The 16125-nt window shown below is 31.6% G+C and overlaps 1 protein-coding gene and 1 pseudogene across 1 annotated transcript; both read right to left on the bottom strand.

Moving 5' to 3' along the window:
• The window catches only part of LOC123885090, an 86396-nt pseudogene that overhangs the window by 22509 nt on the left and 47762 nt on the right, over positions 1-16125 (bottom strand).
• Positions 204-12847, bottom strand: LOC123885086 (probable LRR receptor-like serine/threonine-protein kinase At1g05700). The gene is made up of 14 exons (XM_045934310.1): positions 12709-12847; positions 12446-12592; positions 8889-9450; positions 8057-8568; positions 7812-7953; positions 7311-7382; positions 3097-3168; positions 2913-2990; positions 2553-2680; positions 2231-2448; positions 1982-2108; positions 1574-1636; positions 1134-1323; positions 204-761 (listed from the first exon to the last, which is right to left on the bottom strand). Exons 2-14 carry the CDS (start codon positions 12585-12587, stop codon positions 356-358), a joined length of 2712 nt encoding a protein of 903 aa, XP_045790266.1. The 5' UTR covers positions 12588-12592; positions 12709-12847; the 3' UTR covers positions 204-355.

The following is a 16125-nucleotide window of genomic DNA, read 5'->3' as shown; positions in this document are numbered from 1 at the left end:
GTAATTACAAACTTAGACACTTATAGGATATCAGTAACCCATTGTGACACTGTGATTCAGAGTATAATTAGTAAAATAAATGCATCAATAAAATTTTGGTCTTTAGAGTAACAACTAACAATTTATTTGTGTTTCATGCGACCTTCCTAATAGTTTAGGAGGAATTATATAGTACTTTTAATTAAACATCACTCGTACTGTTGTTGTTGGCACACAACTCTTTTTGTTCCTAGAGAACTTCAAAGATACAAATTATTATACTACATATCATACAAAATATGGCTACTATATATACTAGGACATTCAGATTTCAGAGTGACACTGAATATAAGATGAAGAGATCATCATAAGATGGTTACCTAGCTAATGGAGCAGTGTCTACTTCAGCAGTTAAAGAACTCATTTCATTTATATCTCTTGCTCTTTCACCATTGCTCCAAACTCTATCCAAAGATAGACATTCACTTAGCTCTACCAATATTTGGCTAATGTCCGGCCTTTCATCCGCATTTTGTGAAATGCAGGACATGGCTATCTCGACAACTTTCCATGCTGAATTGATGCTGAATTCACCCTGCAGCCTCGTATCAACAATGTTTCGAATATCTCCACTTTTAACTATGGGAATAACCCATTGAAGTATGTGAATGTTTTGACCAGGTACTTTTACTACGGCTTTCTTTCCGGTGATCAACACAAATAGAATTATCCCGAAGCTGTAGATATCATTCTTCTTATTTGTGTTTCCTGTTCTTTGACATCTATTATGAAAACAGACAAATAAACTGCATAAGTTATCCTTAAGCTTATGTATTTCTTGTTTTCTTTTTATTATACAAATTACAAACCAAATGAAACTAAGTGCAATGTGCAAATATATGTAATAAAAAAACTACACTAAAATGAAATGAATATAGGAATCTAACTCTTTTGCACACTAGCTATCATGTAATATTACCACTGAAATATTTGTACAACCATTTCTTTTGCAACTACTGTTAGACTTATTAATTAAAAGGATTTGGGTTGAAGTCATGAAATTAAATGCTTGAAATGAATATTTATGCGACATAAATGCTACAAAAATTATTTAAATTTGGTTGATCGAATTCAATTTGAAATGTTACACTTACTCTGGATCAAGGTAACCAAATGTACCAGCAGGACATGTGGATATATGAGAATCATTATCGTTACCAAAAGCTCTACTTAGACCAAAATCAGCAATCTTTGCTTGCAAGTTCTCATCTAGTAGTATGTTGGAAGGCTTCAAATCTCTATGCATAATAGGTGGTTTACATCCATTATGCAGATATTCCAATCCTGGAAATCCACAAAGTGTAAATATAAGGGTACACAATGCAAGCAAGATGGTGCAATAATTAATGGAAAATGATTATTGTTATCATAGAAGATTGACTAGAAAGACAATGTCTCTTCAAGTAATAACCGCTCACTCTCCATGCATAATCAGGCCGAACTTGATTCGTCAAATCTCCTTTTTTTATGTATTCTTCTCTTTCTTGTATAAATCATTCATAACAAATAGCATTGCTCATAAATAGTACATTACCATGTGCAGCGTCGACTGCAATTTTAAGTCTCGCATTCCAACTTAAGATATCTTGATTTTCTTCTGCATGCATATAGGCATTAGTTGAAACATGCTGTCTTTAAAACAAACGCATGTCAAAATTAAAATCCCTAGGTTATAATATAAATCTTGATAGAAATTGTTATGACATACATTATTTTGTACTAAAAAGTTTTATTATGACAATGACTCTAGGTTAAAATCCCTAGGTTATAATATAAATCTTGAATTCCACTTCCACCACTGTTAATGTTATGTTAGTTTTCGCTTATGACAATGACTCTTATTGAGGTTAACCTTTAAAATGTAGATAATCTTGAAGTACTAAATCTATTATATATGCATGATAACACTGTTAACCGATGGCTCAGAGAAAATATAAATTACCTGATAGAAGTTGTTGGAGATTTCCATTGGCCATGTACTCATAAATTAATGCTTTGATTTCACCTTGATCACAATATCCAACGAGAGAGACCAAATTTCTATGGTGAACAACTGTTAGAAGTTGTACCTGCATTTTAAATTTTATTTCTACCAAAGTTAACTGTGAAAATAATGCAGGATCCCCATGTTATGTTACTTGACCAATATAAAAATTGAATATGTTGCATTGATTGAAATTCAATGTCTAACCTCTGATTGAAATTCCTTATAACCTTGCCTTGACGATGGTGAAAGCAACTTAACAGCAACTTTCGTGTGATCTTGTAGAATGCCAACATAAACCTTTCCAAATCCTCCTTCTCCAATAATAGTTTTGAAGTTATCAGTGATATTAAGAATTTCTGTGTAGCTAAATACTTGATGTTTTGATTTCAATGAACCATACTTCTTAGGATTTGAAAGCACCGCTACATGAAAAAATTTATTCAAACAGTAAAGATTCACTTTAATTTGACCATGACTTCACAGTAATGCCAATTCATTTACTAGGTAAAATGTTACTACAAAGTACCTTTTTGTCTTTTGAATAGCCAAAATCCAAGAGAGGCCAAAATGGTTACAATTAATGCTGAAAGTGATGCAACAAGTGGTACAACAATTTTCTTCTTTTTGCATGAACCCGTTATACAAATAGTATGTCTTTTGAATAGCCAAAATCCAAGAGAAGCCAAAGTTTTCACGATATTAGTTATCACATCATTCTTGATCTTTGCATTATATACTATTTGGTTCAGAAACCACTATACATACTATTTGATTAAGATGATAAACCTATATATTATAGTGATTAAACCTCATTTAAGGAAAATGTATTGATAAAAAAAGTGTGAAACAACATAACCCACAACATATGAAATAGTCTAATGTATACCTTAATTGCAAAGTTGCATCTGCCCTTTGCTTGAGAGCATCCGGAATTGGACCCGAAAGCTTGTTTCCGGTTAGATTACTACAATGAAAATGAATTATATATAGCTTGAATTATTGATCAAAGAGAATGCAAAGATCCTTCCAACTTATTGTAGTTAATATTAAATGAGAAACTTCAAACTTACAGAACTTTTAACTTTGGCAGATTTCCTAGAAATTCCGGCAAAGGTCCTTCCAACTCGTTGTGTGACAAATCCCTTGAATATACATATAAATAGTCAAAATATTGATATTGATCTGATCAATAGAAATTAGGAGCAAGCCATTTTTACACAATGCAAGCAACCAAACAAGCCTCAAGACACAGTTGCAGATGACAGTTCGACTTAATTTCAGCTAGTCAATTATGTTTCTAAACAGTTAGTAGTTTTAATTCCCTGCAATAGGATCTATCGTCCTTCTGTGAACTTACGCTCATTATATATATATTTGTAATCCCCAGTTTAAACAACCATTTTTCTCTTTTAAAAACACAAGTTCTCTTGATGAATCCTCTTCCATCAATCAACAAGATTTATTCTTTAGTTGTTCAAGAAGAGAGCAACACTCAAACCCTAGAACTTCCTGATGAATCTAGCACATTGATTAATGCTTCTGATGCTAGAAAATTGAAGGTCATCGTGGAGGATCCGGTACCAATTTTTCCACAAAATTATTTCAAGAATCACAATGCTGCAAATGTCTCAGGTGGTGATGAGACCAAATCCAACACACAAACTTGAATCAGCAAATACCCTCACCTAGATCCAATCAAGTAAGCATGACATCTCTCCCTCATCATTGTTTTTTACAGGATTTGAAATTCAAGAGGACAATTGGTTTGGGTGATCAAATCGAGGTATTGTACTACAGACTTGTGATTGATGCCAAAGTTGATGATGCTCCTGTCACCAAGTCTGCTGCTTCAAATATTTCTGCTAATTCTACTTCTATCTTTCAGAATGCCTTGTGGCATTTTAGGTTATGGCATTTATCAAATGATAGACTTTCCTAAATGCCTCACTTGTATTCACCTATAAATGTAGATCAGCATTTTGCTTGTGACATATGTGACTATGCTAGATAAAGAAAATTACCATATGTAATTAGTACCTCCAGAGCATCTAATAAACTTGATCTCTTACATTTTGATATTTGGGGTCCCTTATCTACTAGTTCTAATCATGGTCACAAGTATTTTTTAACTGTTTTAGATTATTGTACTAAATATGTATGGATCATACTATTGAAATCAAAATCTGAGATCCAGAGTCATGTTCAAAATTTTATAAACTTGGTTGAAAATCAACACAATAATGTACCTAAAATCATCAGAACTGACAACGGCCCTTAATTCATGCTTTCAAGTTAGACGAAATATCAACACATTCTTAATGTTGGAAGAGCTTTACTTTTTCAATCAAAATTACCGAAGTCTTTTTGGTCCTATGCACTTTACATGCTGTATTTCCTTATTAACAGAATCAGCACCCCGTTCTAAACAATAAATCTACTTTTAAACTGTTAAATAATTCTTTATTTGCCTTAGATGAATTTAAATTTTTTGGATCACTGTCTTATGCATCTTCTATGCATGTAAATAGCACAAAACTTGACCCTAGAGTTAGGAAATCTTTGTTTGTAGGTTATTCTTTAGGAGTTAATTAAGAGTTATGCTCTATTTGATTTACATTGCATATACTCCCATATCACACAAAATCCAATACCTATCCTACCTACAATTTGCAATATCACTCTAATATTCCTCCCTGCTATGATCCTGTCCCTGTAAGCACATAACCCTGTTTCTGCAGCACCTCAACATACTGCATCTGATGCATCACAACAGACTATTAACCTGTCACCAGACAGTCATCATTCAAGACAGGCATCCTACATCATATCTTCAAGATTACATATGCAGCTCATTTTCTGATCAACCTCCCCAATCTTCATCGGGTATTTTGTATCCTCTTTCTAATTTTGTGTCTTATTCTAAACTCTCACCTTCACACTATTGTTTCTCTTTATTCATTATCACTCACATTGAACCAAAGAGTTATGTTGAGGAAAGTAAGTATAAATGTTGGATTCAAACTATGCAAGCTGAGATTAGTGCTTTAGAGAAAACCGGCAAATGGAAACTTCCTCCTAATATTCAACCTATTGGATGCAAGTGGATATACAAGATCAAATATCAAGTCTATTGATCCATAGAAAGGTTCAAAACAAGTTTGGTTGCAAAGGGTTATAACCAAATTGAGGGCCTTGATTACTGTGATATTTTTTCTCATGTGGCAAAGCCTACAACAGTGCACATGGTACTTGCATAGGCATCTATTCACAAATGGCATCTACATCAACTTGATGTAAATAATGCTTTTCTCATGGTGATCTTCAAGAAGATGTCTATATGGTTTTACCTCAAGGTATCACCCCATCTAAACCAAACCAAGTGTGTAAGCTTCTCATGTTACTTTATGGACTCAAACAAGCTAGTAGGAAATGGTATGAAAAACTAGCTTCCCTCCTAATCCAACATGGTTATTCTCAAGCCCCTTCATATCACTTTGTCAAATAACCGATTATCCCAAAAGCTTAAGCTGTTAGGATAGAGCCACATCAATGGTTTTATATTATTTCTAACACACTCTCTTTTTGTTAAGAAAACACATTCAACATTTACTATCCTAGTAGTCTATGTTGATGATGTTATATTGGCAAGAGACTCTCTTCATGAATTCCAATTAATCAAGACAACCCTTGACACTTCCTTCAAAATCAAGGATCTTGGAACTTTGAAGTACATCCTTGGTTTCGACGTAGCTCATTCTACACTTGGAATCTCACTGAGTCAACGGAAATATTGTTTAGATCTGCTTGCCGATTCAGGATCTTTAGCATTTAAACCACTCACCACCCCATCTGATCCATCCATAAAGCTGCATAATGACAATCGTAAACAATATGATGACATTCCCTTTCACAGAAGACTTGTAGGACACTAGGACGCTTGCTCTACTTAGCTACTACTCGTCAAGACTGTTAAAATGTGATGCACATTTCTAGAATTTTCTAGAATATATTAGTAACTTGTAGAATTTATAACTATTAGTTAATAAGTGATGATGTAAACTTGTAGAACTTTCTAGATTAGTTGAGTAGTTAGTGGAATAAGTAAGTACTAGGACATATCATGAAAGATCCAGAATCAAGGACCTAGAATGTGCCATCCACACCTATAACTATGTAACCATGGATCATTTGTAATTGAATCCAAGTGGAGAGCAATACAATATATCCTTGCTCTAAGTGATCCTCACACTACTTGCTACTACTATTGAACTATCAACTAAGCATTCTACTCTATCTAACTATTTTCTAAACTATCACTAATGCCTCAACTACTAACAAAGACATTACCTTCTTTAATCTACAGCTCAGCCAGTTTTTTGCTAAACCCACCATTGCTCATCACATGTAATGCAGGCTGTTGTGTTCTACGATACCTCAAAGTTTGCTCTGGTTGTGGCCTGTTCTTCCCTCGGAATTCATCAATTCAAATTGGGCAGGGTGTCTTGGTTCACGTAAATCAATTTCAGGAATGTGCTTCTTTCTTGGTTCATCCATGAACTTGTGGTGCACCAACAAACAACAGACTGTCACGTTCGTCTTCGAGGTTGAATATCGAGTATTCGCAGCAGCCAGAAGCTATTTGTGAATTACAATGGTTACTTTGCCTATTGCGTGATTTACAAGTTATTAGTTCTTGTGCTCCAGTTCTATATTGTGACAACCAAAGCGCACTACATATTACAACAAACCCAATTTTTCACGAGCGAACTAAACATGTGGAGATAGATTACCACCTTGTTCGCAACAAATTGCAAGAGGGAGTTATGTGTTTGCTTCCTATCTCATCCCAAGGTCAACTGGAAGATTTCTTTACGAAGTTTCTTCTGCCTAAACCATTTTTCTACTTTTGCTTCCAAGTTAGGCATGGATATCTACCAAGCTCCAACTTGTTGGGACTATTAAGTCAGTTACAGTTTCAAATAACAGTTAGACTTAGTTTCAGCTAGTTAATTCTGTTTTTCTAAACAGTTAGTAGTTTTAATTCCCTGCAATATGATCTATTCTCTTTCTGTGAACTCACCCTCATTTTATATGTATACTTGTAATCCCCATTTTAATCATTAAGGATAAAGAGATGGGTTCACAATTAAGCTTCTCAGTACTGGTCCATAAAAGTGCATGTGATGCTTGTTGTTAATTTGTCAACGAAACAAAACAATGGTTAAATATTTACTATAATAATTTGTACATAGAAAGAAATTAATAAGCAATAATAATCACTCACAGATACTCCAGTTCTGTAAGATATGAGAACGAAATATTTATCTCCCCTGCTAGTTGGCTTGAACTCAGGTTCCTGTTCATCATTTACCATTAACATAAGGCAAAATTGCATTTTTGTATTTCATTTTAATTTAGCTCAAGTTTTATCTTTTTTATGAGTCAGGATTAATCTTTGTAAATGTTTACGCCATTGGACATAACTTTACATTCAAAAATTTCCGCCAAATTGAAATACAAATTATCCGAATTTTATCATGAAAACATATTATTGAGAGATTTTGATCCATATGATCATAAGAAGAGAAACCCTAAATCATTTGTCCCTCTGGTTCCTTTGTCTTTTTTATAAAGTAGAGGCAATCCTCACCTTACAAGCTGGTTTTGTAAGGTTGAGTTAGGTCCAACTCTCAATTCTTAGGTGGTATCAATTGAAATTAGATTAATTTTAACAGTGTAAACACTTGAAGAAAATAAATATTATTAGTAAGACAATATAACTCACAAAGATGTGATCCTTGGAATGGTGTCGCTGTCGCCTTTGCAAACAAGACCTTCCCATGCATATTGCTTAGGAAGACACGGGTCTCCTTGCCAACTCAATTTATAGATTTGGTATGAACTTTTGATATCCATGATTGCACCAACTTAACATAATTCAAGTTATTAAATATATTATTGTAAGGAATTCATTCTAGTCTCATGTATTATAAGTAAAAAAAAATTAAGTACGGAGTTTAAGTAATGTACCATCTCGAGCATCTGTTGGTGAATCAACCTGAGTTATGAACTTATAGATCTCAAACGCATTTAGTATAGGAGGAGCATCAGAATGTGGGGCTGCGCTGATGTTAAACCAAACATTACTTTGACTTTTGTAATTGAGTGTAACAGGTTTTAAGTAATCCAGAACTAAAGGCTGAGACACAGGTTGGTAGTTGAGGGTGATATTGATGATTCTTTTTTTTCCATCTGAAAGTTTTTCTATTTCAGAAAAGTGAAAGTAGACATAATAATCATAAGCTTTGTCTAGGGGTGGTGTATACGTATAAGTATAGACAAATCCCAAGGGGCGTGAAACATTCTCTGGTTGGACTGTACTTCTCCATACTTGAGCTGGTATTTTATAAGCATCATTATTGGTTTCAGGATCAATATTTATTGATTCATCCAAACCCGACGGATACCAATCGTTTGTTCCGTACAAATTTTTGTCGCAAGTCCATATTCGATCATACTCGTCATCTTTGTACCTAGAGTGTCTTTTGTGCAGGCAAGAAGAAATCAAATGGTTCAGTGAAAAAGTTACCATTACACCAATTTACATGCTATTAAAAATTGGGCATAAGTTAATCACATGTGCTATTGAAAGAATCTAAATTTTGCTTATAATATATAACGGAGAGAGTTACACATAATATAACAAGTTATTCCTATTGCCTTAAATTTTATGACCAACCAGAGTTAGCTCTTTTTTATTATCACACACATTCACATGCATATATATAACTAACAACATTTCAAAGATAAGAAGGCAAATAAAATAAAAAAGTACTATTGTAATTAAGGTGTTGATGATTACTTGGTTGAACAGGACGAGGGACCAACATCGAATCTAGCTTCCATTTTCAACAGAGGCTGTGGATCACTGGTGGAGATTATTTGATGACTCTGATAAATTGAATTGTTCAAAAGTCTCAATTCCAATGAAGAAATGCAAGGGATTGTTGGACCAGTCTTTACAAGGCACACATTTATAGTGTCACTTGAAGGAGTGTGAATGATCTCAGTAAAATGGTAATTATAAGTGAAATTAATATTGTCCCAAAGGTTGACTCCAAGATACAAATCAAATGACTGTGTTTGATTTTTTCCATCATAGTTTCCATATGAAAAGAAAGCCCTTATGAGATACCTATTATTTTTTCCCTCTCTTGGTTTCAAGGTGTAACAGTTTCTATCTCCTTCTGGAAAACATCTCAATGTTGTCAACTGTTTCCCAAAGTAGAGATAGTTTAAGTTAATAGTGGATGAAGTCACGTGATTCTCTCCTGTTTCAACAAATCCTTTGTCTGCGTTATACCAAGTTCCAGTCTCATTATGCAAGTAACCAACTGTTGATCCACAATCAATGCTTATAAAACCTACAAACAAGTTAGTTATATATTATACTCAGATGCAAATTGTAATCTTTAAGTTCTTAGTAGCTAGAAAAACTCATCATAGTACAAACGCTTGTAATATTAATTCTTGCATTTGTGAATTATAGTTTGTGTAAATTTTTGTCTTACCATTTCAATTCGGTTCCCAAGGGAAAGAACTTGGTAACACGGGTTTTGTAAAGGATGTTAGAAGTTTATGAAAAGGGTTCCAGTCGCGATGTTGATGATAACAACAACACAAAATCTTTTCTTACTCTTCTTTCTCACAGCAGCCAAACATTCTCTTAACCTAATTTTTTTTTCCTCTTCTTCGTCAGACGGGTGGTTTAAAGTAATTTTTACCTAAAAATATGCTCGGATCTCATCCAAAAGCTAGCTCATAGGTGAGTTTGTCCTCACATATTTATACGTACTCCATAGCCCGAGAACCAAACCCCAATGTGGGACTTCAAACAAACTCCAACAACATACATATTCAACACCCACTCTCACGCCTAGTGTGGTCCTGGGTCAAATGGCCACATTGCATTTCTTAACCCGGCTATGATACCATTTGTTGGGGAGACCGCGAGAAACCATGGGGTCAATGCTCTAGCACTACAAGAGAGAGACGCCACATCTCCACCAAAAATCTTAAAGCATTAGGTTAATAGCTCACCTCTCTTATAAATCCAACATTTTTCCACTCCCGCTCCCCCACCAAGCCGAACCACGGCTCTGATATCATGTTAAATATGCTCGGATCTCATCCACAAAAGCTAGCTTATCGGGCAAGGTTGCCCTCACTTATTTATACACTCCACAGTCCGGGAACCTAAGCAATGTGGGACTTCAAACAAACTCTATAAATGCTTATAAAACCACCCTATGAACTAGCTTTTGGAATTGAGATCCAAGTGCGACGTTCGTTGTCTTGGTGCGGCGTTGTTTTAATTTCCCGTCGTGTGCGATGTTTATTTGATTCAAATTGTCAGATTAGATTCAATTCAATGCAAATTCAACCAATGACTTTGGCGTTATCAAGTTGCATATTTGGAAACTTAGTATTTCAGACTCTTTAATTTCATCATATTTGTAAGCATTTTGTTGTTGTATGCTATCAACTTAGATGTTGTGAGTCTGTTTGCAAATTCATCCTTTAAAAAATGAAACAGGGACTTTTATAAAAAACACTACTTTGATTGTAATTAGAAGTTGGTATATTTAAAAGGACCACGGTTTAAAGAAAGTTTTTAGAAGGAATAAAAATGAAAATTTGTATATTTAAACGGACCAAAAATATATTTATCCTTGATGGTAATGATGATGATTATTTCTTAAAAGAAAATCTAATTTTTATGGTAATAATCATGTTTTTAATTTAAGAAATAATCAAATTTAATTTAAATAATAAATTAAATATGAAGTTGCCACAAACACATATCATGTGTCATGTCATTAAAAAATGTGTAAAGTCATCAAATTGAAGGTTAAATAAAGAGAATGATAAAATATCTATTTTTTTACGATAAATGGACAAAAATTGGGCAAAAAAATATATGACCAAATTTGTCAAAAAATAATAAATATGACCAAAATTTCACATTTTATAAAATAGGAGGACTAAAAGTATATTTAAACCAACAAATAAATTTAATAGTTAAATTATTCGAAAGAAGCGTTATACCGTGCTTGGCATGAGGTCCAAACTAGTTTCTATAATTTCAACGGGGTCATATTTATACTCATGTTAATATGCGTGTTTATTTTTTCTATAATTTCAATGGGGATCTATATTCTAATCATATGATAATGCGCATGCCTATTTTTTTATCGGGGACCAATATTTCTATGAGGACATATATTTCTACTTATACATTAATACATGTGCTACTTGTTTATAATTTCTGCGTAGATCTATATTTATACCCATATATTAATACGTGTGCCTAGTTTTTATCTCATGGATATGATATGATAGATGTTTGACATTGATACATAAAATATACTTATTTTAAAAAAGGATGAATTAAATATGAATTTATATATTTTTACGCTTAAAAATTTTGAATTTTTTCCACAGTCAATGCATCCTAAATACATTAGAAATCTCTTTTGCAAAAGTTAATTTTTTTATTAAGGATGAATTAAATATGATTTTTTATTAATAACTAATATATTATACGTGTGTGACAAGTTGTCATCAATAATTTTTTTAAAATAATTATTATACACATGATAAAATGTTGTTGATAAAAATTTAAATTAACCATTATACATGAAAAAACAAGTCACTACTAATGAAAAATTTAAGTAACTAAAATATCAATTTTTAATTATAGACAAAAATATCATAAAAGAAATCGCGACAACGCCACGACCTGTGCGTACGCATAGGTATTATGCTAGTTTCAATTAAAGTCAAATTCCTATGAATACACCGCCAACTCCTTTCACGAAATCCAAATATGTTCGAGACCACTCCACCGACATTGTTAGTTGTCACCATATAATAACAACTGGCTGGTCGTAGATGTGGGTTAGTAGTCGACGAAGTTTACAGTGGACTTGCGGAGGTTTTTGTTGTGGAGGAGGACCGGAAGGGACACAATCAATAGGAATACTTTTTTTTTTAATGTAATAGGAATACTTGTATGGTCACCAATATTTAGACACTTAATTTAGTCACTCACATAATTGAGAAAAAGTAGAAAGAGAAAAAAATTAAATAATATGTATTTTAAAAATAATTAAATAATATGTATTGTTAGGATTTTGATTCTCTAAAGCGAGTAAAGTGTAAAGTGAGAAACTCAAAGATTGAGATTATAACAACCTATTATTTGTTGTGATGTACCAATAATATATTCCTTTGATTTGTAACAATGACCTTGTTTAGTTGAGATTTATAATTAGTAAAAAAAACATGTTAAGATTATAATTCATTCTTTCAAGATATTAAGTTTAAATGGTTAATAAATTTTTCTTTGATATATACCTGGATTTTCATTGATAGCAATTTCTCTTGAAACAGGTTTGTCTAGTTGTTCTGAATTGGCTTGACTGATGCAAATAAATGGCACAAAGGCAAGCCATATGCACGCCTTTAACATTATCCGTCGTGGTGATTCTCTTTCCATGCTATCTGTAAAAACAAATTATAAGAAAATGTAGAATTCAAAGCCGATTCTGCATGGAATCATATGTTACTAAACAAGAAGAAGAAAGAAAGAAAGAAAAAATCATAATAAATGAACTCACCAAAAATTAACTTGATATTTATGATTCAAAGATGACCAGCTTTTTCACAGACATACTTTGGTATATATATAGTTATACACACACTACAAAACTCCTCTTTATTTAAAAAACAATAATAAAATAGAAAATTCAAGGGTACATTAGTCATTAAAATAATGGATAAATTAATAAATACTTTTTTTTTTAAAGAAATCATTTTTTCTATCATTAAAAATTTTATAATAACCTTCACAAAGGGAAAGAAGATATAATACAACCTTTTCGGTCATGATAGTCAATGTTATTTATCAAAATTATAAAAAATATATAGTTTGATATTTTTTTGAATTTTTATTTCTCATAATAGTCAATATTAAAAAAAATTTATGAAAAAATGTAAAAAATTAATATAATACTTTTTTTTGACACAAATTAATTAATATAATACTTAAAACAATAAAATTGTGTTTTTATTTCGTTAGACGACAGTAAAATTGTGTTTATACTTATGAAATTTTTATCTCTAAAATATATTATAATCAATAATATTTTTATTCATAAAATTAATCATTAATTTAATAGCTTAATATACAATATATAGAAGATTCCATTTTGAAAGAGATAAATTGCGTAGAGACAGACTTTGATGACCCCTTGGCTAGGAAAAATATTCCACAGAAAACTATTGTGTGAGTGTGTGGTGCTTAGTAGAACGCAGGCATGACATTGAGTCAGTCAACCCAAGTCAATTAACATAAGCTATGTAGTGACAACATTGTCACACAAGAATTTTTGTCTGTGTGTGCTAAAAAAAAGAACCTTTGTCTGTTTATTCAGAATACACATAGATAATTCCACGTAACTAATCGTTTTCATGAAATGTGATGTGCAACATTATCACTCAAAAATATTCATTGCTATTTTACACGCCACAATTTTTTTCAAGTAATATCAAAGCATAAAAGAGACTTAAGTGATCCCAAGTTATTACACAATCTTCTTCAAATTTCTTTTGTAGGATTTTTTAAGGACCAACCACTCCTCTTCATTTTTTAATCTCTCCATTTTTATAATTATTAAAGTTTTGAAAATACGTAGAGATCTGATTATTAATAATATTAATATATTTATCGTTTAAAAAAAAATTAAAAATATAAATGTAATAATATGACACTTTATGGATCCTGTATTATTTTTCAAAATTACAGTAATAGAGAGAATAAATAAAGAGATAAAATGGAGAGAAACTTGACTCAACTAGACTAGGATTGTTTCCTCTTTCACGAAAAATATATAATTAAAAAAAATATTTAAGTTTTAATATTTATTATAGTATTATATTATGGTAATAACTAGGGTAAAGACTCATATGCATTCGCATGGGTCCATTGTACTTTTATTCGATATTTAAGTTTGTTATATAATATGTTAGAAATTGTTATATAATATTGTTAAAATATAAGTGGAATTATTGTGTTTTTTCTCCCAAACTTAGTAAGTTTATACTACTAATTAACGTTATTATATTATTATTAGTGGTTAGTAGTAAACTTGATAGTAATATTGTTTATGTTTCTTTTCTTGTTTAAGTTTGTTCGTATTAATATGTTTTGTTGCTATTTTTATACGTATAGATTGTTCTATTTTATTCCTATCTATAATATTGTTATAATATAAATGTAATTATTGTGTTTTTTCTTTTAAACATATTTATTCAATTTTTTATATTTTAGTGACAAATAATGGTCCCGTGTATAGTTTTTAATCAAAAATTAGAAATTTTATTAGGAATATTTAGGGTAATCAAAACTCAAAAATTCTTATCTATAATCTGTTTTGTTCATATTTTTAAGTATATCATCTTTTTATTGTATTTATCTTATATTCTTTCTATATTTTTCTTTTTGCCCCCTATATTTTAAAATTAAAATAATTACACACATGGCGTCTTAGTCAGCTAATTCAGTTGCCACCTATGTATTGGCTTAGTCAAAATTGAGGTTTTGCAAAATGGACTAAAGTTAAGGGGCCAAAACTGTTATTTTTAAAGTTAAGGGGCTAAAATTGCAACTTTGTGAAATTTATGGGGCCAAAAGTGCATTTTAGTTTTTTTTTTTGTGAAAGTACAATGAATGATATAAAAGTTACAATATGGTTAATACTAATAAGGATAAATAAGTAAATTTAGTGATAATCGATTTTAATATATTAGAAGTAGATACTAACGAGTACTAAAAAAGTGACAAAGGAATGAAAATTAAATACTGAAAGAAACTTTACTTAATCAAAAAAAAAAAAAAACACTAATATCATTCTATTATGGATGTTTAGTATTGAACATGACCATTTTTAGTAAAAAAAAAATATAATAATTAAAATTTGAAAACAAAAATATCTTTTTATTAAAATTTACTAAAAATAGTAGAATTCACCATGAACCAAATTCATATTAGACGACCTCATAATAAGAATAATGTAGATCATCAAAAATGTAAACTACGTATCTTAAAATAATGTTCTATATATACTCTTCTAGTTAACGTAGAATTCACACATATGATATATAAATTTAAATATGAATTGAAAAAAGTACAAACATATGATATATGAATTGAAAAAAGTACAAAAAAAAAGTTTAGGAAAGCAAGAAAGTATCGGAAGTATACTCCTATTACTCCATCAGACATAAGGATAGGGGACGACGATCAGTATTAGCAAAATCAAGCAACATCAAGGATATAACAACTATCAGTATACTTTTGATCTTTTGAGTTGTGTTTTGATGCCCAGGTTTATGTTTTTCATCTTTCTTTCGTCTACACTCTAGCGATCAGAGCTATCTTTTTATATCCACAACTATGGGACGCAATAGCGAGCAAGATTGGAATGAAGTCACTACAAGAAAAACACAATTTATTGAGGGCCAAAAACCCTCTGTAAGTGGGTAAAACCGCCACTTTATTCAAATTTATTGGCGGCCAGCTGGCGGCCAAAATTCACCAATAAAACGCTCGTTGGTAAACTTATTGGCAGCCTAGACCGCCAAAAAGTGTTATACAGCTGTTCTCTAACTTTTCTGGCGGCATACACCGCCCATATATTATATATGTATATTATGTTTTGCAAGCAAATCAGAATGTGTCAGTTATGTATGTCAGTAATCACATGTCCCTTTAATTTTTTTATTTTATTTTTTTGTTCTGCCCCTTTATTTATTTAACTGTAAAATACTAAATAAAAAAAATGAAAAACTTTGTTTTAAATCGGTAGCTGAGGGAGATGAAGATGCAGATCGGATGAGAAATGATACTGGTTTGGCCGGTGAAAACGCTTTGTTCCGCCGCAAGAATGGCTAAAAGAAGAACAAGAAAGACCAGATCTGATGACAGTGGTTTTGATCTCATATCACCGATGAGAATGGCAAGAAGAAGCTCAAGA

Source organism: Trifolium pratense, linkage group LG5 (genome assembly GCF_020283565.1).
Source record: "Trifolium pratense cultivar HEN17-A07 linkage group LG5, ARS_RC_1.1, whole genome shotgun sequence".
In the NCBI taxonomy this organism is placed as follows: Eukaryota; Viridiplantae; Streptophyta; class Magnoliopsida; order Fabales; family Fabaceae; genus Trifolium; species Trifolium pratense.
This window is presented reverse-complemented; position numbering and strand designations above follow the sequence as displayed.